The following is a 22,685-nucleotide window of genomic DNA, read 5'->3' as shown; positions in this document are numbered from 1 at the left end:
CGGCCAGCTGGAGGCTGCGCGGCTGCGCCTCTGCGCAGCTAGGGGGCGGGGAGGGGGGAGGCCGGGGGCGGGGCCTGTGGCGCCCAGCCGGGACTTGAACGCTGAGAGGCGGGCTGGGCTGCGGCCAATGGGCCGAGGGGAGTCGGGAAGGGGGCGGGCCCTCCCCCGGCCAATCGGCGGGCGCGCCCTCCTTGCCGCTCTATGCCGCTCCGCCCCGGCTCGCTGGTCCCAGAAGGCTCCGGGCTTCCCAAGATGGCGGCCGACGTGTCCGTTACTCACCGGCCCCCGCCGAGCCCGGAGGCTGAGGCCGAGGTGGAGGCCGGCGAGGCCGCGGAGCGCCGGGTGCCCGAAGAGGAGCTGCCGCCGCTAGATCCGGAGGAGATCCGGAAGCGCCTGGAGCACACCGAGCGCCAGTTCCGTAACCGCCGCAAGATACTGATTCGGGGCCTCCCGGGGGACGTGACCAACCAGGTATGTGGGGGTGGGGGGTACGGTGTGGGAGCGTGGCGGGAAATACCAGTGTGCGCGTGCGCGTGGGGAGGCCGGGCGACACCATCGCGCGGGGGTTGGGGGGAAGAGACCCAGCGCGGGATCCACGCGGGGTCGGGAGAGACCAAGTGCGGGATGTGGGGGACGGTGATGGAGGGAGAAACCAACTGCGGGACGGGGGGCGTTGCTAGGGGCGACCACACGCTTGAGAGAGTCCAAGCGACTGAAGGGGGCGGGGAATGGAAGGAAGGGGGCGGGCAGCCTTGGCCATTTTGGGGGATCGTAAATGGGCAGCTAGATTGGGACGGGTGGAAAGCGGGGCGCCGGTTGCTCCCTGCACGGATTGTGCTTTTCCGCGCCCCCTGTGCCACGGGGGTGGGGGTGGGGGGGACGAGAACGTCATACCAGAAGTTTCAGGGTTCGCTGGAGTGTGCCCCACCCCCATATCACGCGTGTCTGCCGTCCTCTCAGAGACAGATGGGGAAGTTATATCAGCACCTGGGGGCTCCCTTCTGCAAAGGCCCCTGTATTAATTCGGAAAAATGGGGTGTCCTGCCACCAGCCCACAAACCTGCAGGAAAAGGGGGGAAGCCTTTGTTTTCTGGAGCCCTCCCTGGGCTGATCTTTTGGCCAGGAGTGCCCTTCTCTTGGGGCCTCCGTGGGGCAGGGTTTCCCAGTGATCTTTGGACCCGGGGAAGTGGCATTTTAGTCTGCTCTGCCCTGCCGCAGTGGAGTGAGTTTTTCCTCCCCTGTTGTCTGGCCCATCGGCACTCTTGCTGGTGGCCCTCCCTGCCCACAGGTGGACGAGGAGTCTCTGGAGCCTTGGGCTTGTCGGGAGGGTCGGGATGTGGGGACAGACCTGGGGCAGGCACCACTAGGCGTGATCTGGTTTGTCTCTGGGATCACACTGTCTCTCTGCAGGGTGCGGTGTGTCTGGCACAAGCAGGCCCCAGCGCCTTGCCCCCACAGCTGGCTTGCGAGAGGACTGCCCCTGCCAGCAGGAGAGAATGGGAGGCTGCGCCATGTGGGCTTCCTAAGAACTGGGGCTCCCCAGTCAGGTAGTGGGTGGCGTTCCCAGTGCTACCCTGACCAGCTGGCTGAGCGACTTCCGCAGGTCCTAGGCCTTCTCGGAGCCTCTGTTTCTTTACCCTCAAAATGGGTTTAATACCTAACCTGTAGGGTTTTTGGAAAGAGTCAAGAAAATCTTGCAAACCGAGGTTCAGACGGGTTAAAAGATTCTCCTGGAGCTACAGCAGAGCTGAGATTTGAACTCAGACCCGTCTGACTCTCTTAAGAGCATGCTGTAATGGTTGGGGATCTGCAGCCAGGCAAGTAACTGCTCTGAACCTCCGTTTCCTCACTTGCAAAATGGGATGGTGCTTGACCTGTCTTCATAGCTGGTCCTTGTGAAGCACCAGGACGGTTGTCATCACCGGTGAGCATTTGGTAAGAGGCTCCAGGTTGCTCCTCTTTGCTCCCTGCTAACCCCCTGTCCTTTGGCTTCTATCTCCACAGGAAGTGCACGACCTGCTCAGCGACTATGAGCTCAAGTACTGTTTTGTGGATAAATACAAAGGGACAGGTTTGTGGCGCCAGGGTGGGCATGTGGCAGGGGGTGATAGTCCCTGAAGCTGGGAAGGGTCTGGCCCAGCTTCTCCCTTCCTGAGCTCCAGGCCCAAGATTGCCCATCCACCCCCAGGCCAGTACAACAGGGCACCCCAGCTTGTCCCTTGTCTTGGGTGCCCTTCTTGAGGCCACCTTGATCTTTCTCCTCCAAGCTGCCCAGCCAGATACCTGGGCCACAGGTTTCCCCTCTTTCCATCCCACTTTGCCCAGCCAGGCTGTCACCCAGGCCTGTCCCCTCTCCATCTCTGGCTGGATGACAGCCTCCTCTAGCCTCTCTGCCTCCACAATTTCACCCTCCTCCTTAATATCTCCCAGGCAGCCAGCTCTGATCCAACTGCAAATCTGATCATACCTAATCCTAATTCCAGAACCTTCTGTCTCCTCAAAACCTGAATGAGCCTCCTCCCGACACTGCCTTGTGAGGACGTGCCCCGCCCTCACCAACCCCTGGGGGCTCTTTCCCTCTGCCACTGCCCTCGCCCGTACCCTCCTCCATCCACACCCCACCTGGGCAGGGTCGGGTCGTTCCCCATAGCCACTAGGTGCTCTCGTCTCAGCCTTGACCACCCTGGGCCCTCATGGCCGCCTTCCCCGTCTGTCCCCCGCCCTGAGTGGTCAGCTGTATGGGAACAGGGGCAAGTCTCGTCGGCTTCAGCCCCTGCAGGGGAGACCTCAGTGGTGTGTGCCCCCCCTACCCCACATCCTGCTGGGTGTTAGACCTTTCTGTGCCTTTGTTTCCCATCTGTGGGTGGGAAGGAGCTGAGGACAAGGGCCCCTGCAGTCCTACTGGCCGAGAGGCAGGTTTAGGACAGTGTTTAAAAGATCTTGGGCCCTAGAGGCAACCAGCCCTGGAATCGAGCCCTGGTCTGTCTTCGCTCTGTGCCCCAGGCCAGGGATTTACTCTTTCTGGGCCTCAGCTTTCTCCCCAGCAAATCGGGCACGAGGCTAACACCCTCCTGCCTCACGACCCTTCCATTAAGATGCCACAAGGCCCTGGGTGCCCGGCGCCTAGTAGGCGCTTAGTAAACCTTGGAAGGGTCGGCAAGTAGACGCCACACAGGGATCCCAAGGCGAGGGGCCCTTTCCTTCCTGCAGCCTTTCAACAAACACTTATTGAGCACCTAACATGTGCTGGGCTCTGGGGACACAGCTGTGGACCAAACCGAGACAGTCTGTTCCGGGAGGACGTTTTTCAAACCACACCAGAAATGGAGGGGACCAAAAGCTACATGGCACCGGGAGAGCACAGAGCAGGGACGGGGAGCAGTCCGAGTTGGCTTCCTAGGGGAAGGGGCATTGGTGGTCAGGTCTGAAGTGTGGGGATCGGTGTCCCCCACTCCGGGAGCAGCAGCACGGAGGCCCGAGATGGGAGCAGGCCTGGGGGGCTGTACAGCGGAGGCAGCAGTGGGCGGTGGGAGGGAAGGTCTCAGGGGTCACTGGACTGGGCCAGGCCACCATCTGATCGTCTCCTTGCAAAGCTCCCTGCGTCCGCCGCGGGCATCATGAACTGGGAGGGGTGAGGGCGGCAGGACCCAGGCTAAGAGACAACTTCAGGTGCCAGTGATGCTGGTGGCTTGGAAAGGCAGCCCGGGCGGGGAGCAAGGGGGGCTCCAGGCCGACCCAGGTGGTCCAAGCTGTGCTCTGTGGCACCGTGGTGGCTGTCAGGAGTGACAGCCCCAGCAGCTGGCACTCAGGAAGGTGGGCAAAGCCGCTCTTACTGCCATGTGGCAGACGAGGAAACCGAGCCCAAGCCAATCCCAGGCTTAACCACTACTCCATCTGTCGCCTGAGCTACTAGTGTTGCTTAGGACAGAGGGGGCACATAGTAGGTGTTTTAGTTTCCCGGGATGCTCAGGTGAATAACATGAGATGCATCAGCTTAAGCAGCGGGGATTTACTCGCGCACAGATTTGAGGTTAGGAAATGTCCAAATCAGGGCATCATCAAGGTGATGCTTTCTCTCCAAAGATGGGCATTCTGGGGCCGGCTGCCGGTGATCCTCGGCCCTCAGCTTGTCCTGTGGCAAAGCAGATGGCAGCACCTCCTGATCTCTCCCTTCTCTTCTGGGTTCCACTGATGTGCAGCTCTGGCTGCTCCTGCTGTGGCTTTCTCTCCCTCTGTCCGATTTTCATTCTGCTCATAAAGGACCCCAGTCATAGGTTAAGACCCATCCTGAGTGAGATGAGCCACACTTTAGCTGTAGCTCCCACTTACAGTGGGTTCACACCCACAGGAACGGATTAGGTTTAAGAGCGTGTTTTTCTGGGGTGCACCCAGCTCCAAACACCACAGTAACCGGGTACCACTGGGGCTGCGGCTGGGGCGTCGTGGACCCCAGGAACATGGGCTCGCTGTGCAAGTCACTCCGCCCTGCTTGCTAAACACTCTGGAGTCACATCTGGTTTAGTGGGCAGCGGGGTGGACAGCCGGCCCTGGCACGGAGGGGTGCAGCTCTCGGGGGCCCCCCGCTGAGCCCGGATCCCCTCCCCACGCAGCCTTCGTGACCCTGCTGAACGGCGAGCAGGCCGAGGCGGCCATTGGCGCCTTCCACCAGAGCCACCTGCGGGAGCGCGAGCTGTCGGTGCAGCTGCAGCCCACGGACGCGCTGCTCTGCGTGGCCAACTTGCCCCCCAGCCTCACGCAGCAGCAGTTCGAGGAGCTGGTGCGGCCCTTCGGCAGCCTGGAGCGCTGCTTCCTGGTGTACAGCCAGCGCACGGGCCACTCCAAAGGCTACGGCTTCGCCGAGTACATGAAGAAGGACTCGGCCGCCCGCGCCAAGTCGGACCTGCTGGGCAAGCCGCTGGGCCCGCGCACCCTCTACGTGCACTGGACCGACGCCGGGCAGCTGACGCCCGCCCTGCTGCACTCCCGCTGTCTCTGCGTGGACCGCCTGCCGCCTGGCTTCAGCGACGCAGACGCCCTGCACCAGGCACTCTCGGCTGTCCACACTCCCACCTTCTGCCAGGTGAGCCCGGGGCCTTCTGGCGGGCATTGGGAGTCACGCACCTCCCCTGATCTCCTGGTTCCCTTTGCAATAAAGCAAGGCGGATGCAAGTTTGAAATGGGGTCCTTGTAAGAGAACCGTGGGGTCGTGGGTGACTCAAGCCCAGGGTGACTCGAGCTGGGATCAGATCCCTCTGTAAACTGTCAGCCGCAGGCCAGGCCCCTTTTGTGATCGCTGACCCCGTGGCTGGCTGGCTCGCCTGCCCGTTCACTCCCAAGCACCTCCCGGGGCCTGGCGTTGAAGGAGCCACAGGGAGGAACTCGCCGTGAGTTTAAGCCCACGGTTGCAGTCAGGCCTGGGCGTCACGGGCCGACCTCAGCCCCGTCCCAGCCCTGCTCTGAGACCTGGGCAGTTCATCCACAGAGTTTCAATATGCCCACAGTGCACAGGCCAAAAGTCACGTCTGCATGGCTCTCCAGGAGCCCCCGGGTGCTCATGCCTGGGTTTCCATGGCAGACGCTCCCACAACACTCCTTGTGTGCCAGGCGCAGTTCTGAGCACGTTCGCTGGGCTTGTTGCCTCCTCAGAACAATCCGGAGAGCAGGTTTATCACCATGTTCTGGGGGGAACGCTGAGGTGCCAAGGGGTCAGACAACCAGGGCGGGGCGGGGCTGGGATCAGAGCACCGCAGCCCGCCGGGGGCCAGGATGGGGGGCTCGGCTCTGCCGCCTGGCGTGGGTGCTTGGGGAGTTGCTCGTCGGCCGTTCACTCCTGCCATCTGTCGGGCACCTCCAGCAGGCCGGGCCCTGGGTGGGCTCGGGACACAGGACGAGTTAGCTCAGCGGCCACGTCCTGTTGTGTACACGTGGAGGGCGAGAGTGTCAGAGGTCATGACCCCCTCACAAAGTCCTCCCTGAGCCTCAGTTTCCCTGACTCTAGATGGGGCTGGTGGCACTTGGTGATTGGGCTGCTGCGGACAACTGTTCATTGATTCCTTCACCAGGCAGGCATTTATTGAGCACCTGCTGCATACCAGGCATGGGAGTCAGGTGGAGTGCAGCTTCAGCCTCAGGCCCCCTGTTGAGGAGCCGTGTGACCTCAGTTGCCCTTTGACCCCTCCGAGTCCCTCAGTTTATCCCACAGGGGCCCTGAAGGTGAGAAGATGCTTGCCCAGGCCTCAGCTTGGGGCCCAGCCAATGGGCAGCATGGCGGTGTGGGGTCCTGGCCCGGCAGCACCCATGGGCTCTCAGTGAGCTCCCAATTTGATCTTCCCAGTGACCCTCCCTATGAGGTGGGGACAGTTGCTGGCCCCATTTTGCAGATAAGGAAACCGAGGGACGGATATGCACCGGCCCTGACCCCGGGACCCTCCTCCCAGAGGCTCTCGGCCCCCCAACCCGAGCTGGAGGGTGCTGTCCACGTGGGGAGCGTGTCTCTCCTGCAGAGTCACGATGGGAGCGCCAGGGAAACCCTGGAGAAACCCTCTCTGGTGCTCTCTGCTGTTTATTGATGTAAAAAGCCACTTTAAAGTGCTTTATTTTATGAAGTTAATATTCAAGTGCCGTTGAAACCTTTGAAGCGGGTAACACAAGGATCTCAGGTGTCATTAAGAAGCTTTTTCCATTTTCTTTACTTCTGGGAACGGGCAGTCTGCTCACTTTTCAAAGTGCACCACGCCCAAAGGGCAGGTGGCTTAGACTCCTTTCCGCCACCCAGAACCTTCTCCAGTAGGCCCCGCTCCCACCAGAGGGCTGTCTCCTTCAGGGAGATCTTATGTCACTGCCTCTCTCCTTTTCTTGACCCAAATGTTGTTGTGCCTGGTCAGGTTTTGCTTTTCTCCGTGGATTTGTAGGGGGATCTTCCTGTGTTTGCACATAAAGCTTCACATTCCTTTCTCGGTCATGCGGTATTCTGTTTTATGGACGCTGGCCTTGTCCCCCATGCACGGGCATTGCCTCGGTCCCTGGGACAGCCCCACGGTGCTCTCTCAGGCTCTGCTCACACCCACAATCACAGCATCCAAAACCCCTGAAAACCAAGAGCTTTGTTCCTGAGTTTGTGGCAACTCACTTGGCGGCAAGGCCTGGCTTTGGTGACACGGGGCTCCTGTGGCCGTCATCCTGGCGTCTTACCACACAGCCCCACGTGTGTGTGATTTACAGGGAGCTGCCCCAACCATAACCCCCACCTACCAGGGTGACGTGATGGACTGTGTGCATCATTCTACTTTTGTTGTCTCCAGAAAATTCTCAATCCTGACACATACCTGGCCCCAGGGTTCTAGATAAAGGGCAGTGGGCCTGATGGACCCAGGGGCTGCTGCTGAGCTGGGTGAAGGGGGCAGAGGGGCCTCCCGGACCTGCCCGGGACCACCCACCTCACCCACAAGCCCCAGCAGCCATGTCCTTGGCCTGCTCCGATGCCCTCCACCATGCACACAAGGAAGCGGCCCCATCTCTGCACCTTGGCTCGCTTGGGAATCCCAGGCCCTCCTCGGCGCTGCTGGCGTGGGCCCAGAGGAGCTGACCCTGTGCACCGCGGGTCCAGCTCTGCCCTGCACGGCCCGGGTGGCCTGGGGCCTCTGTACCTCAGTTGCCTCCTCCAGGAAGTGGGTCAGCAGCAGCTTCCCAGGGTTGTTGGGAAGGTCAGCTGAGCCAACGTGGGTGGGGGCTCGGGACATGCCTGGTGCAGACCCTGACACCCTGGGCTCTGTTGTCACGTCCCATGGCAGCCGTCGTCACTCGGACTAGTGGCTGCCACCTGCATGCTCATGCCTCCCCTCCTTGCCCCACAGCTGGCTTACGGTCAGGACGGGCAACTCAAGGGCTTCGCCGTGCTGGAGTATGAGACGGCTGAGATGGCCGAGGAGGCGCAGCAGCGGGCCGACGGCCTGGCCCTGGGGGGCAGCCACCTGCGCGTCTCCTTCTGTGCGCCCGGGCCCCCTGGCCGCAGCATGCTGGCTGCGCTCATCGCCGCCCAGGCCACGGTGAGTGTGGGCGGCAGGGAGGACACCCCAGGGTGGGCGGCTGGGCAGGCCCTGGCAGGCAGGGGGAGGCCAGGGGGCCGAGCTGCCTGCATCACCCTCTCCAGGCCCTCAACCGAGGCAAGGGGCTCCTGCCCGAGCCGAACCTCCTACAGCTGCTCAGCAACCTGGGGCCATCCGCCTCCCTCCAGCTGCTGCTCAACCCCCTGCTCCATGGCGGCACAGGGGGCAAACAAGGTAAGGCAGTGGGACGGGGGGGGCAGCGGGGCCACCCACAGCCCTCCCGGAGCTCCAGTTTCCTGCTCTGTCTCCAGACCTGGGGCTGTTCACTTTGTGGGAGGAGAGGGTTCCTTCCGGCCCGAACCGTCCCCCACTGCTCTGCTTCTCCTTCCAGGCCTTCTGGGGGCTCCCCCAGCCATGCCGCTGCTCAGCGGGCCAGCCCTGTCCACGGCGCTGCTGCAGCTTGCTCTCCAGAGCCAGAGTCAGAAGGTACCAGCTCCTCCAGGCGCCAGGCTCCTTGCCCACAGCACCCCGCAGCCTCCCTCCCCGACTTTCCCTTTGGACGCAGCCCACAGCTGGCAGCGGGTCGGTCCAGGGGGCCTATTTGCCGGCTGGCTGTGTCCCTGGTGCCGGTGTGGGCCTGGCTTGTCACCAGGGCCCAGCCCTTGGGCAGTGACTCAGGCCACAGGTCTGGCTTGGCCCCAGCCACCCCCTTCTCCTGGGACCAGGACAAGGACGAGTCCCACCCATCTCCCTCGTGGCGGGGTTTGCCCTCTGTCCCCAGGGCACCCAGACACACCCAGGTATAGCCAGAAACTGGGTGGGGGCTGGGGGAGGAAACAAACGGCCAGCGGTCCTTCCTGCAGAGGAGCAGGCCTGGGTGGAAAGTCCAGGCCCACGAGGAAGTAGGCTCGCCTCTTTTCTCCACCCCCTGAACACACACGTGCACGCACCCGCATGTGCACCGCCCTGTCTGGTTCGTCGGGACAAAGGCACTGACGTGGATGTGTCTGGCTGTAATTGACGACTGTGTGAGGTCATGTGTTGGGGCCACACGTGGCTGAAGCCGTGTGTGTGTGGCTCTTTCCTGTCCTGGGGCTGGGATCAGCCCTGGGCCTTGGTGGCGGACACTGTGTGCCCAGGAGCGTGAGAGTGTGTGTGCAGGGCAGTGAGTGACATCGTGAGGTGACAGGTGCCAACACGCTGCGAGTGTGAGCTCGGTGCTCCCTTTGTCTCCCCAGCACCCGGGAGGAGACCTGGCACGCAGCGGGCCCCCGAGACCCCCCTGGCCACTGGGTGACACTGCGTGCCTGTCCGCAGGCAGCTCAGCGTGCTGGGCGCGTCGACCCCAAGGCCCTGGGTGACCCCTGTCCCCTGCCCGAGCAGTCTGGTCCCTGTCCCCAGCTGATTGTGCTCTGTCCCTAGAAGCCTGGGATCCTGGGTGACTCTCCCCTGGGCACCCTGCAGCCCGGAGCCCAGCCGGCCAACCCCCTCCTCGGGGAGCTGCCCACAGGTAACGCAGACCCCACCCCACCTCTCCCCTGGTGCCACCCACTTCCCCTTCCCACTCCTGTGTCCTCACTGGGAGCGGAAGTTCCCAGCCTGAGTGTCCTTGGACCAGAAACCTCGGGGCTTCACCTGTCACAGAGCTGCTGCGAGCAGCCAGGAAGGTGACACGTGGAGAGGACTTTGCTTGGTGTCCCCGGAACGTTGTTGCCCTTCGGCTCCGGGCCCCGGGAGGAGGGTCCCGCCGGGCTGGGCCACTGACCCCCTCCTTCTCTCCATAGCGGGGGGCCTGCCCCCAGAGCTGCCGCCCCGGCGAGGAAAGCCACCGCCCCTGCTGCCGCCACTGCTGGGCCCATCTGGGGGTGACCGAGAAGCCATGAGCCTGGGCCCCCCGGCTGCCCAGCTCACCCCGCCGCCCGCCCCCACAGGGCTCCGAGGCACGGGCCTCAGAAGCCTCCAGAAAGACAGCGGACCTTTGCCGACTCCCCCTGGGGTAAGGCCCGGCCCCGCAGCCAGCACCACCGCAGCACCCCACCCTGCCCGCTCCCCTCTGCCGGGGACCCTCGCAACTCTGACTCTCCTGCCGTAGGTCTCGCTGCTGGGGGAGCCCCCCAAGGACTTCCGGATCCCCCTGAATCCCTACCTGAACCTACATAGCCTGCTCCCGGCCAGCAACCTGGCGGCTAAGGAGGCCCGGAGCTGGGGGGGCACCGGGAGAAGCCACCGCCCAGCTGAGGGCCCCCTGCCTGCCCCCCCAGCCCCTGGAGGTGGTGGTGGCGGTAGCAAAGCCTTCCAGCTCAAGTCCCGCCTGCTCAGCCCCCTCGCCAGCGCCCGCCTGCCCCCCGAACCAGGGCTGCCCGACAGCTATGGCTTCGACTACCCCTCGGTGAGCAGCTGGGCAACCTGAGGGCTGGCTGCTGTGACCCTTTGCCCCTGAAAGCAATCCATCCTCCACCTTGTTACCGCACTGGGCCAAACGCTGGGGGGACATCAGGGAACATGCCGGACACAGCCCCTGCCCTTACTCTCCGTCTGTCCACGGAAACCACTCTCGGTCTTGTTTTCTATCCATTCTGCAAGATCTGGGGAATTCTCACACACCCTGCATCTGCTTGCTTGCTTTCCGGAAAGGCCATAGGCTCTGTTTCTGGTTCCCCCTAGAAACTCTCCGTCCATCTTTCCCCACTTTGGTTCCTGCTTCTGGCCCAGGAGAGCTGGTTTTTCCACGGTTCAGCCTCCTCCATGTCAGAAGTCAGGAATCAGCCTCCCACGGGCTGCCTGGGTGGTTTGGCTCACACGGGGTTTCAAAACCAAACAAAACTAAATGGGAACATATAAAACCTAAGATCACACAGCCTGGGTTACCGATTGGCCTTGAAAACTCTACACACCTGGCTCCACCCTCAGGGCCACATCCCTTCATGGCAGGCAGCTGTCCCTGGGACCAAGGTACAGCCACCCCTTCGGACGGGGCCCACTTCGTCTCTCGTTCTGCTTCCCCACTGTCTCTCAGCACCCACTGGCCAAGTTTGCCCTCTCCTGGGCATAGAAAGGAGGGAGCCAACTTCCCCAGGGAGAGCTGTGTCGTGAATTACGCAAAAGGTGAGATTGGGCCAGGCCCCAACTCTATGTGCTTTTCTCACTTCCCTTCAGGACGTGGGACCCCGACGGCTCTTCTCCCACCCACGGGAGCCGGCCCTAGGGCCTCACGGACCCAGCCGACACAAGGTAAGGGCCGCCTTATCCATCCCACCTCCTGGGTGTATCAGTCAGCTTTTGCCGCGTAACAAACCATCCCACCATTGAGTGGCTTAAAATAAACATTTGGTGGCTCTGTGCCGTCACCTGGCAGCTCAGCTGGGGCTGGGTGGCCTGCGGCGGCCTCCCTCACATATGTGGCGGGAAGGGGGCCTCAGAAGGGATGCTTTATCATTCGTCTGCTCACGGGGTGGTCCCAGGCTTCCCCTGGAGGAAGAGGGGAGGGCAGGCCCCAGTGTGCAAGCTCTCTCCAGGCCCCTGCTTGTATCATCTCGCTGCTGTCCCATCGGACAAAACTAGTCACATGGCAAAGCCCGGCGTCAACTGGGGCAGGGTCTGCATGAGGGTATGGGGGGTCATGATTTCTTGGGAGTCACGGCTGCGGCACTCTACCACCCCCTCTCTGCAGATGTCCCCCCCACCGAGTGGCTTCAGCGACCGGAGTGGCGGGGGCGGCGGAGGGCCCCTCTCTCACTTCTATTCCGGCTCCCCCACCTCCTATTTCGCCAGCGGCCTGCAGGCCGGTCTCAAGCAGAGCCACCTCAGCAAGGTAAGGCACCTCCCTGGCCAGGGCCCCCAGGGACAAACAGGAGCGGGGTTCAGTCTTGCTCAGTGCAGAGCGGAAGCAGGCTGTCCTCGCCCAGTGCCCGTGTGGTGAGCCCTGACCACTGCCCCACCTTCCGGACTGCTCCCCTACTCCCACAGTGGCCCAGTGGGGGTGGGACAGGGTGATGGGATGAGCCCCAGGTGACAGATGAGGAAACCAAGGCTCAGAAAAGGGACTCCCCTGCCCCAGGTCTGGTAGCTAGTAAGTGGCAGAGGCGAGATTCGCACCTGAAGCCCCCCACCTTTGTCCTGGGGGCGTGACCTAGCCCCCCCACTTCCCATTTCTCCCAGGCGGTCGGCTCCTCCCCGCTGGGCTCCGGAGAAGGGCTCCTGGGCCTCAGCCCTGGGCCCAATGGCCACAGCCACCTGCTGAAGGTACGGGCGGGGGGGTGGGGGGCAGGGACACGCGGGGCTGGGGAGCCGTGTCCCCCGGGCGGCCCCTGACCCCCCACCCTCTGCCCTCTGTCTCCAGACCCCACTGGGTGGCCAGAAACGCAGCTTTGCCCACCTGCTGCCCTCACCCGAGCCCAGCCCGGAAGGCAGCTACGTGGGCCAGCACTCCCAGGGCCTCGGGGGTCACTATGCAGATTCCTACCTGAAGCGGAAGAGAATTTTCTAAGGGGGCCGGCGCCAGAGATGCTCAAGGGCCTGCAATGAATCGCTTTTGGGTTTTCTGGTGTTCCGTGTCCCCATCCCCACCCCAAACCCCGGGAATAGAAAAACTCTCTGAAAGACTTTTCTGACCAACCAGCCGGAGTCCCAGGAACGTGGGGGAGTCTGGGGCCCACTCCACACCTCTGGCCTGCTCCGGGCGCGGACACCCTACGGCCTTAAGAGAGGGGGGCCCCCAGCCTGCTCTCACCCCTCTGCCCACCTCCTGCCCTCCACCCACGTCGTTGCTCCTGTATCTTGGCCTCTTGAGTGCCTTGGAGGGCTCCCTACCTCCCTTTTTTAACTTTGACAACTGACTTTTGTTTCCTTTTCTAATTTTTATCATTTCAAAAAAAAAAAAAAAAAAACTGCCCAGAATAATATCCCAAGCTCTGATTCCAAGGCCCAGCACTTTGGGCCTCCATTCCACACTCTTCTGTCCAAGATGGTTCAGCCCTTTTTTTACCTTTCCCCATGTCAGCAGCAGGCATGGCTGTCTCCAGCCCCGGCCTGCCCACTCTGGCCTCTGCTCGCCAACCCCGAGGGTCCCCACCTTCCTGCCACAGTCCCCTCGCCTTCTGATGCCTTAAAGCCCATCCCCGGGCCCCAGGCCAGAGCCTCTCAGACGCCAAGCTCAGGAAGCTTGACTCAGGACCAAACAACTCTGGACCTGGGCTTGGGCCCTGCCCCCCCAGGGTCCCTACCCTGCAGACAGCCTGGGGTCAGAGCCTTGGCCTTGGCAAACCCACTGCCCCACTCCCCCCACCCAGGCCTAGGTGCAGAGACAGGCTTTCTCTGCCTGAAGCCAGCCCCCTGCTGTCTGCCCAGAGTAGCGGGATACTGTGCCCACCTCCCTGAGCCTCCACGTCCACCCCCATTTTGAGGATTAATTTCTCCTCTCCATCGTGGCCAGATCTCCTGGAGCTGGCCTCCCTTTGGCCCAGTGCCCCCAAACCAACAACTCCCTACCCATAAACTCTGCCCCTGCCCACCAGCAGGACCTGTCGGCCAGAGGCGACCCCTTGGGCCCTCTCCTGGCCAGCCGGGCCACCAGCTTCCCTCCCCTGACTGGCGGCCCACATCCACTCCAGGGGGTGCCCCCATCCCCAGCCTTCCCGTGCAGATCTTTGCTGAATTAAAGTTTGTAAGTAAATGGTTTTAAAGAAAGCAGAGCTGGCTGGTTCTTGGGACCATCGGGCTGGGGTGGGCCCGATCGTGCCCGGCGCCCTCCCCAAATCGCTCCCCAGATAGTTCCTGTGTAGCCGCCGGCCCACTGACACCCCACGCAGACGTCTGCGCCTATACTCAGCGAACTACGGGACTTCCGCTCACGTGGGCGTCACCGCGCATGCCCAGTCGGCTGGTCACGTGGCGCCTGTCATGGCTGCCTCCGTGGCCCGGGGAGGCGTGACTGCTGGAGTCCTGCTGCGGGCGACCCGGGGCGCCTGGCGGATCAAACCCGGGGGCTGTTCGGGGTTCGGGGAGGCGTCGGTGCCGGGGACGGCCAGGAAATTCCGGGCGACAGGTACCGGGGCGCCCCGGGCGGGCGGCGTTAACCCGTCGGATGCCGGCAGGCGGTGGCCCCGCCACCCCTCCCACCTCAACCATGTTTTCCAGGCTGGCGCCCGGCGGGGGAGGAGGAAGCCAGTGGCCCCGAGCGGCCTGGGGACGTGTGAGTGCGGGGACCAGTCGCCCGGTCTTCATCCCGCGAGGTTCCTCCCGTCCCCGCCCTGCCCCGCAGCCTCATCTCCAGGGTCCTCCGGCTCCCTCATCCTAGTCCCTTTGTCCGTCAAACCCCATCCCCGGACCCCATAACCCTGGAGTCCACCCTGCCCCGAGGCCCACCCCCAAATTCGGCATCGGCACCCCATCTGTCTCCAGGGTGAACGTGGTATTCGTAGACCGGTCAGGCCAGCGGATCCCCGTGAGCGGCAGAGTCGGGGACAATGTTCTCCATCTGGCCCAGCGCCATGGCGTCGACCTGGAAGGTGTGAGCCGGCCACGGGGAATTGGGGAGGCGCCTATTCATTTGTTTAAAAGAAAAAAGTAAAAAAGGGCATAGATCAGATTATGTCTCCACTACTTTATCTTTCAATGTCTGTCTTCCCTCCAAACATGGGCTAAAATCTAACCTCAGCATGGCCTCAGTGCCTGCCCAGCTCTTAACCTCTGTTCACTCGGCACTTATTAATTAAGCATTTTACTAGAGGCCACTAAAACATCTGCCCTCCCTGAGCTTGTGTTCTCTGCCCCCTTCCTCTGTTCTAGACACTAGTTGCCTCCCTGTTCCTCAAGCAGCCAAGCTTATTCCTGCCTCAGGGCCTTTGCATTTGTTGTTGGCTGAGTTGGAACTGCTTTCCCACCAGATCTGGCTCCTCCTCATCCTTCAGGTCTCGGTGTAGATGTCATCTCCCTGGCAACCCCACCCCCGTTGGCCCAGCTGAAGTCCTCGCACCCCAGTCACTTTATTATATCAGCATTTCTTATTGTCCTTATAGTGGTTGTCACTGTTTTGTTTGTTTCTTTTTCATCCATTCCCACTGCAAGAATGAGAGCAGGGAGAACCCATCTGCCACTTACCTGTTGTCCTATCACTATACTTGGATATAACAGAGTTAAATAAATATTTGTTGACGGGAAAATAATAAGAGCAAGTGCTACTTTAAGCATGTAAACACACATTAACTGATTGATCCTCTATGACAACTCTATGCAAATCAGTTTTATAGATGAGGAAACTGAGCCCCAGATTAAATAGACCCGGCCCAAGGTCAAGGAAGTGGCAAAACTAGATTCCACCCCAGTCCGTCTTACTCACTGGAGCTGTGCTGCCCTTCTGTGAATGCTGAGCACCTGCTGTATACCAGTCGGCACACTGGGGGGACTGGTGTACAAGACAGACAAAGCCCCTGCCATCTCACACCAATTTCAGCCTTATTGGGATCATAATATCAGGAGTAAACATATAATTATATCGTGAGCAACAAGGATGGTTTGAAGGAAAACATACAGGGTTTGTTTGTGGGACAAATGTAACAGGGAGCCTGATGTAATCATCAGAGATGGGGGTGCAGGGCTTGCAGGTCAGGGCAGACCCACCTCATCTTCTGTTCTGGAACCCTCTTAGCCCCTCAGCTGGCTCTCTATGAAAGGAGCCTTGACCAGCAGTCCAGAACAGGAGATGGGAAAGATGCATTTTAGAGGCAAGTGGCCTGCAGTCAAATTTTGCCTCTTTTACAATCTGTGTGACCCCGGGCAGGGCACTAAGCTTCTCTAGGCCTCTGTTTCCTTATCTGTAAAATTAGACAATTTTGTTCCCGTCTTGCTGGGAGGATCAGACAGATTGCATGCATACTACGTAATACCTGCTTAGCCTCTGGTTATTAAGTGAATTTCATTGTCACGTGATGAGGATGCTGGTGAGGTGGGTAAGGGGGAGGCTGAGAAAGAGACGCCAGGGACTACTTGGAATTTCAGGGCTCAGTCAGTTTCTCCCCAAGAGCCCGGGAGGGTGGTAGCTTGATCCCAAAGCCCCAGAGGTGATGTTTGAAGGCAAACAGGACAGGAGGTTGGCTTGGCCCTTCCAGCTCCACCCTCCTTGCCTGACATGTCTGAGAGAGGGAGGAGAATACCAGCCTCACATCCCCCGTTCACTTACGACATGTTTCTTGAGCATCTTTAACTTGCCTGGCTCAGCACCGGGTGCAGACAGAGGACAGGCTGGAAGGGAGCGAGTAAACCCAGAGATCAAGACGGCTACTTCAGATTGTGATAAATGCTGTATAGAAATCAAATAAAAAGGGGCAACAAAGGGGAGTTGGAGGGAGAGGACTGATGAGTCCCCAAAGGCAAGAAAGATCCAGCCATGGGACGAGTGGGGACAGGAGCATGCAAGGCCAGGCAGATAGCACGTGCAAAGGCCCTGTGGGGGGTGAGCTTGGCGGGCTGGAGTTGTATTTTTGAAATAATTACAGACTTACAGGTCAGTTGCAAAAATAATGCAAGGTACTGAGAACTCCAACATACCCCGTCCCCCAAGTATGCAGAGCCACCAATTTTAACATTTTGCCACATTTGCTGTATCATTCCGTCTACCAATCCATCAGCTATCTGTCATCTATTTTCTGAGCATTTGAGAGCAGGTCGCACACACCATTCTCCTTGAACGCGTAACACATTCATGTACATTTCCTTTGGAGGGTTTAAAGCCAGGAGGGATGTTATCTGCAAACACAGTTCTTGGTGATCAGTGAGAGGGTTGGGAAAGCGTCCAGGGAAAGCGTCCAAGGCAAGCGGCTGGCTATCAGTGGGGCAGACTTTCACGAGAGAGCCCAAAACCCCTGGTTCTGCATCTTCCAACCCTTCTTCTCCCACCCCTTCTCTTTCTGGAGCAGCAGGGAGACAGAAGCACATTTGCACAGTGTGAGAAAGATTCAGTGAAGACTCCCAGGCTGAATGGATCTGGGGTGGCCTTTGGGGCCCGCTGGGGAGTCCCTGGGAGATGGGGCACCCGGACACATTTGTAAAACCCGGATGCAGCTTGGGAACAGCCGGCTGACTAATTGGGGCGGTGGAGTGGGCCGGCAGGGCTGGGAGGGGACACTGCTGCCTTGCGGTCGCCGATGTTCCCCCCTTCCCTTCCCCAGGGGCCTGCGAAGCCTCCCTGGCCTGCTCCACCTGCCACGTGTACGTGAGCCAGGAGCACCTGGATGTGCTGCCCCCTCCCGAGGAGAGGTGAGCGGGGTGGGGACCCCCTCCCGGCTCTGGGAGCCCCTGCTTGCCCCTGCCCAGAGGCCCATGTGGGCTGCAGCTTTCCCACCCCGTCCCCATCCGCTCCCCTTCCAGCTGCTGGCCGGGAACTGCCCCCTGGGACCCTCCCACCCCTGCCCACCCATCTCCTCCCCGGCCGGGCCCAGTGTCCCCGACCTAACCCCTGCCCTCGCTGCCCCAGGGAGGACGACATGCTCGACATGGCTCCCCTCCTCCAGGAGAACTCGCGCCTGGGCTGCCAGATCCTGCTGACCCCCGAGCTGGAGGGCGCCGAGTTCACCCTGCCCAAGATCACCAGGAACTTCTACGTGGACGGCCACGTCCCCAAGCCCCACTGACACGGACAGCTGGAGCAGCGCGGACACCCAGGGCCCCAGGGCCCAGACGGGAGCAAAGGCCCCCCGGGGCGCCAGCCCAGCCCAGCCCAGAGCAGACACAGGCCCCGGAGCGCTCCGCCATGTGGGAAGCAGGGCCTCGGGCGAGATGCGGGGCCCGGGCAGGACCCCAGCTGGGGTGGCCTCTCCCAATCCCCCAAGAATCAGGGAGACCTTGGCAGTGGAATCTAGGGGAAGCCACAATAAAACTCTCTCCCTGGCCTGCAGCCTCCTGCGTGTCCTGGGTGGGGGGGGTTACAAGCACATCCGACGTGACCCCAACTCCTCCTCTGCAAGCCAGTGCTGGGTGCGGCCGGGGATGGGGGGCCGGAGCCTGGGACCCCCGCTTCCTTGGGGAGAGGGGGAGAGGCCGAGCACGGCGGAAGGGCCCACGTGGGGCAGCGTGGCCAGGCCCCGCCCCCGCCCACAGCGGCGGAGGGATTTGAGGGGTCGAGGCCGGCCTGGAGGGGCGAGAGGGTCACCTGAGGACAGCCGGAGGGGCGCGGGCCCCCATCGCGAGGGCTGGGAGAGGCGTGCTCAGCGCCCCCCAACTCCGCTGCCAGAAGCGCCCCCCACCCACCCCGCAGGCCCCGCCCCGCGCCCAGGTGAGCATCATTGGGTGGGCCCGGCCGGGGGGCGGGGCGAGGGGAGGATTCGGGGACCCCCAGGGCTGGGCTGGGGGCCCTGGAGGAAGAGGCACCCCCGGATTTCTCCCTGAGGCTGCAAAAAGCTGCTGGCGCCGCCCAGTCTGCACCCGGAGCTGCACCCCCCACCCACCTTCCCAGCCTCCTCCCCAACCCCCACCCCCAGCCAGCGACCCCGGGAGGGGGGGGCCACCTGGCCCAATTGGTCAAGAGGTCATGACCACCACTGGCTGCTAGGGTCACCCAGGGGTCATCATGTCAGTTACTGGGAGTTGCCAGGGGGTCCCCATCCCTGGGGTCACTGGAGGTCAGGTAAGGGTCAGAGGCCTTAGGAGCTAGCTGCCCCTCCCCCTCTGGCTCTCAGGCCCAGGTGGGCGCCACCCAGGAATCACCCGGGGGTCACCCAGGAGTTAAGGAAAATAACCCCACAAATTGATAACAATGGAAATCAGAATAACAATAGCAAACCCTTGTTCCTGGGCCTTGCAGCCAGGGCCTGGGGCTGGAAGCCGGCCTCCATCAGCCAGTTGCTGTGGGCCTCCCTGGCCCTCTGTTTCCTCTTCTGAAATGGGCGCAGACTGGGTTGCAGCGCCGATTAAGTGATGAGCTCGGCTGAGCACCTTAGGCGCTGCTGCTGTGTTTGGGATTTTTGTGCCATTTTTTTCAACCCTCCAGCAATCCGGGGAACCTGCCTGGGGAGGGGGCACGCAGCCAGCAAGGGGCAGGGGTCAGTTGAGAGCCTAGCCCTGTTGGAGCCCTGCAGGGGCATCCCCCAGGGCTCAACCCAGGGAACAGGGGTGACCACGCTGCCCTTTGTCCCCAGGTCCCCCTGGCCTGCACTCCAGGCCTCTGTCACTGCCCCGCGATTCGTCCCAGAGAGAGCCGAGAGGCTGGCCCGGCCCCCAACCCGGGACTCCCGGGGGATCCTCAGCCCCCCACCTCCCACCAGGGACATCAAGAACATGTTGACTCCCGTCAACCTGCAGTGTCGCGGCCTGAGGCTCCCAGGGGCGCCCCCAGGGGCTCCCCCAGCCCCCTCGTGCCCACCCCAGAAGAGGCACCATCGGAAGCAGCCACACCCCTGCCAGGGCTCCGAGAAAGGGGACCCCGGGTTCGAGGGGGTGACCCTGAAATTTCAGATCAAGCCAGATGCCAGCCTACAGATCCTACCCAGCTACAGGTAGGGGCCGGCCTGGGCGAGGGCCCCCGTCGAGACCCCCTACTATTGGGAGGTAGTGGGTAACACCTTCCGTGCACACTGAAGCTTTTGAGCTCATTCTACAGATGAGAAAACTGAGGCCCAGACAGTGAGATAACCTGTCCAAGGTCACACAGCAAGGAGCCAGGATTTGAACCTGGCAGGATGGTTGTTATTCTTCAAATAAGAATCCTTGTCATGATTTCCACTAATTGGAGTGCAAAGCCGGGCCTCTCAGACATCAGCTCCTCCTTGGGGGTCACCCAGTATCTTGAGGGTCAATCTTCATTTGGGGGGGTGCTTTCCCGGGGTGGGGTACCCAGACCCCCCATGCTGATGCCTCGTCTGTCCCCCCAGCCTGGCCTGCAGCAGCGGCTCTCTGGGGGGTCCCGCAGCACCCACCGGTGTCCCCGAAGCCAGCCAAGCGGGCAGCGAGGCACTGGGTAAGTCCCGGAGTCTTAAGAATTATAAATGTTTTAAGAGGGGGAGCGATTTCCTGTCCTCTTGTCCTTCTCCCTGCTTCCCCATTTAGACCCAGCCAGGAGAAGGAATCTCAGCTCCCCCACTTCGGGCTGAGTCACCCCCACCCCCAGCTTCTCCCTCTGCAGAGCTGGGCCATCTGTCTCCCTTCCTGGCTTTTCCCCTGCCTCCCCCTGGGGCTGGTCCAAAGCCAGGTGGGGCCTACACCGGGCACCCCAAATCACCCCACTCTACGCACGCCTCCCCAAGCTTAGACTTTTAGCCTCTGACTCTTTGCCCTCTGCCCTCTGTCCCTCCAGGGCCCCGGCGCTGTGCTTCCTGTAAGACCGAGAGGACGCCACTCTGGAGGGATGCCGAAGATGGGACCCCACTCTGCAATGCGTGTGGTATCAGGTCCTCAGAATGGAGGAGGGAACTGGGGTACCCCCACCCCAACCCCAGTCAGCCCAGGCTCATGGGCAAGGACAAATACCTGCCTCTTGGGGGAAATGTGATTTCCTCGTGGCGGTTTCTGGGCCCCCGCTGCATCTTGAATGGCGGTTTCTGATCCCCCCCCACCCTAGGTACAAGAAATATGGCACCCGGTGCTCGGGCTGCTGGCTGGTGCCCCGGAAAAGCGTCCAGCCCAAGAGGCTCTGTGGCAGATGTGGGGTGTCCCTGGGCCCCCCACAAGACGCAGTTGAGGAAGGGTAAGCTCTTCTTCACCCAGCCGATCCGGTCCGGACTCAGTTTCTCCAGCTGGAGAATGGGCAGCCTGGGTCCTGAGGCCCATTTCTGGGAAAGGGGGGGAAACACACACAGTCTCCTCTCTGCTCCCTCCCCCTTCCAGTGCTCCCAGGGGGAAGACTCAGGCCTCAGGACCCAGAGCTCCTCAGGGAGAAGAAAGAGCCCTGGGCCCTGTCTCGGGAGCCCACAGGCCCCCTTCTCCTCAGCCCCTGCTCCAGCCGGGCCTGGCCGGGCCCCCCCTCAGGAAGTGTTCTCTGCGGTGATCATCGGTGTGTTTCAGGGCATGGCAATAAAAAGCTGAGCTACTCAGACAAAAGGCACTCTTTCACTTGGGGACCCCACTTGGGGTGTCCTCAGCCGACTCCCGTACCCCAGGGCATCCACATTGGGGATCCTGAGGGGCCCCCACACCGAGACTGGACACACCCCTTCGTCATGAAGTCCCACACAGGGAGGCAGCCCCCGCCCGCAGGGACAGACAGACAAGCATCCATTGACTGTCACCCACTCTGCAGACCGTCCTGTACCGTGACGCCCCCATCCCCAGCCTCTGTCGTCTCCCCCTTCTCCCCTCTTTCAAGGACTCCCTGAAGCCTCTGATGGTGGGACCCAGGCTGAAGCCAAAAGCCCCACGTGGGAGCTGGGACCCGGGCCACACAGGCTGACGGGGCTCAATGGGAGTGGGAGGTGGAGGGGGGTCCCCAAAAGAAGGGCAGCCCCTGTGAACCCAGGTTCCTCAGGCCACAGATTTCCTGACTCATTGATCCCACCGTCCTTGGCCCGGAACACCCTCCCCTCCGATCTCCCCATGGCTGCCACCTTCTCGCCACACGGGGAGGCTCAGCCCCAACGTCACCTCTTCAGGGAAGCCTTCCTTGATTACTACCACTGCTTTCACCCCACATCAGGCTCAGTTCAGCTCCTTCCTAGTCTCCCTCTTGGAACCTACCAGAATTTTCAATTCTATCTCTGGCCCAGTGTGATCCCATTCACATCTGTCTCCCCCACTGGACCGTAACTTCCAGGAGGTCCGAGGTCCCACGTCTGGGTCCTCAAACATCCTGGGCCTCCGGGGTGCTCAGCCTGGAGACACCCCCCATGGGGCTGTTTCTATCCATTTAGTCAACATTTATTGAGCTCCTGCTGTGTGCCAGGTCCCAAGGGGGACAGCTGTGACTGAAATAAAGGTTCCCGCCCTTAAAGGGCTGATGTTCTCCAGCAACGATAGAGATATTCAATGAAATGTCTAATAAAATGTCAGGTAGTGATCCCTGCTGCAGAGGAGAATTCAGCCTGAAAGCAGACCACAAGTTGGGGATATGGGGGTCACTCCCTTAGCCGTGGTGACCTCCCTGAGGATGTGACCTCTGTGGTCTGCAGGGAGACCTGAAGCTTTAGGAACCAGTTTGGGAACCATTCAAAGATGGCACCCTCAGGACACCCAGGCAAAGGCCCTGGGGCCAGCCCGGCTTTGTAGGGTTCAAGGAACAGCGTGGCAGCTGGAGGGACTGGAGACAGGCAAGGAAGGGGGGTGGCAGGCAGAGGGGGTGAGCTGCAGGGACTGCACCTCACTCGTGCCCCCACTGCCTTCTGCCCATGCCCCCAGCACCAGCAAGTCCTCTTGGGCCCCGTTTTCTGTTCTCACCTCCACTCAAGAAATGTTTGCCTGCAGGAATGGGGGGTGGCACAGCCGTTGGAGCTGACGGCCTTCCAGGCCTGCTTTCTTCTCCTGGGCTGTGTTCCGGCTTTCGAGGGAGGAGGCGGCTGGGGGGGTGAGGGGTGCAAGAGGAGCCTGGGGTGGGGGTGGGGGGGAGCCCAGCTGTTCTCTCCTTATGCTGTGGAGGGGTGAGGGGAATGGTATTGGAAGTGGGGGTGCAGCTGGTACCCTGGATCTGTTCTGAATCACAGCTGGGCAAGTGGAATGGCAGGT

At 61.5% G+C, this 22,685-nt stretch overlaps 3 protein-coding genes across 5 annotated transcripts; all 3 read left to right on the top strand.

Annotated features, from left to right (window-relative positions):
• The first annotated feature begins 81 nt into the window (after nt 1–81).
• On the top strand, nt 82–12,952 carry RAVER1 (ribonucleoprotein, PTB binding 1). Of its 2 annotated transcripts, none has more exons than XM_037818485.1 (13): nt 82–471; nt 2,005–2,071; nt 4,611–5,080; nt 7,854–8,045; nt 8,150–8,279; nt 8,437–8,531; nt 9,471–9,555; nt 9,830–10,041; nt 10,138–10,434; nt 11,202–11,276; nt 11,716–11,856; nt 12,204–12,287; nt 12,385–12,938. In XM_037818485.1, exons 1-13 carry the CDS (start codon nt 202–204, stop codon nt 12,529–12,531), a joined length of 2,265 nt encoding a protein of 754 aa, XP_037674413.1. In that variant the 5' UTR covers nt 82–201; the 3' UTR covers nt 12,532–12,938. The 2 variants fall into 2 exon arrangements, with proteins under 2 accessions (XP_037674413.1, XP_037674412.1); XM_037818484.1 differs by having other exon boundaries at nt 83–471; nt 9,468–9,555; nt 12,385–12,952.
• Nucleotides 12,953–13,807: 855 nt separating this feature from the next.
• Nucleotides 13,808–18,212, top strand: FDX2 (ferredoxin 2). 2 transcript variants are annotated; one of them, XM_037818492.1, is made up of 5 exons: nt 13,915–14,088; nt 14,181–14,235; nt 14,445–14,551; nt 17,210–17,297; nt 17,515–18,212. In XM_037818492.1, the coding sequence occupies exons 1-5, from the start codon at nt 13,944–13,946 to the stop codon at nt 17,669–17,671; spliced, it is 552 nt and encodes a 183-aa protein (XP_037674420.1). In that variant the 5' UTR covers nt 13,915–13,943; the 3' UTR covers nt 17,672–18,212. The 2 variants fall into 2 exon arrangements, with proteins under 2 accessions (XP_037674419.1, XP_037674420.1); XM_037818491.1 differs by lacking the exons at nt 17,210–17,297; nt 17,515–18,212 and adding an exon at nt 14,930–15,390 and having other exon boundaries at nt 13,808–14,088.
• ZGLP1 (zinc finger GATA like protein 1) lies at nt 17,817–21,031 on the top strand. The gene is made up of 6 exons (XM_037817924.1): nt 17,817–18,312; nt 19,027–19,531; nt 19,907–19,992; nt 20,329–20,422; nt 20,593–20,718; nt 20,859–21,031. The coding sequence occupies exons 1-6, from the start codon at nt 17,817–17,819 to the stop codon at nt 21,016–21,018; spliced, it is 1,467 nt and encodes a 488-aa protein (XP_037673852.1). The 3' UTR covers nt 21,019–21,031.
• The last annotated feature ends 1,654 nt before the right edge of the window (nt 21,032–22,685 follow it).

Source organism: Choloepus didactylus, chromosome 25, assembly GCF_015220235.1.
Source record: "Choloepus didactylus isolate mChoDid1 chromosome 25, mChoDid1.pri, whole genome shotgun sequence".
NCBI lineage: Eukaryota > Metazoa > Chordata > Mammalia > Pilosa > Megalonychidae > Choloepus > Choloepus didactylus.
This window is presented reverse-complemented; position numbering and strand designations above follow the sequence as displayed.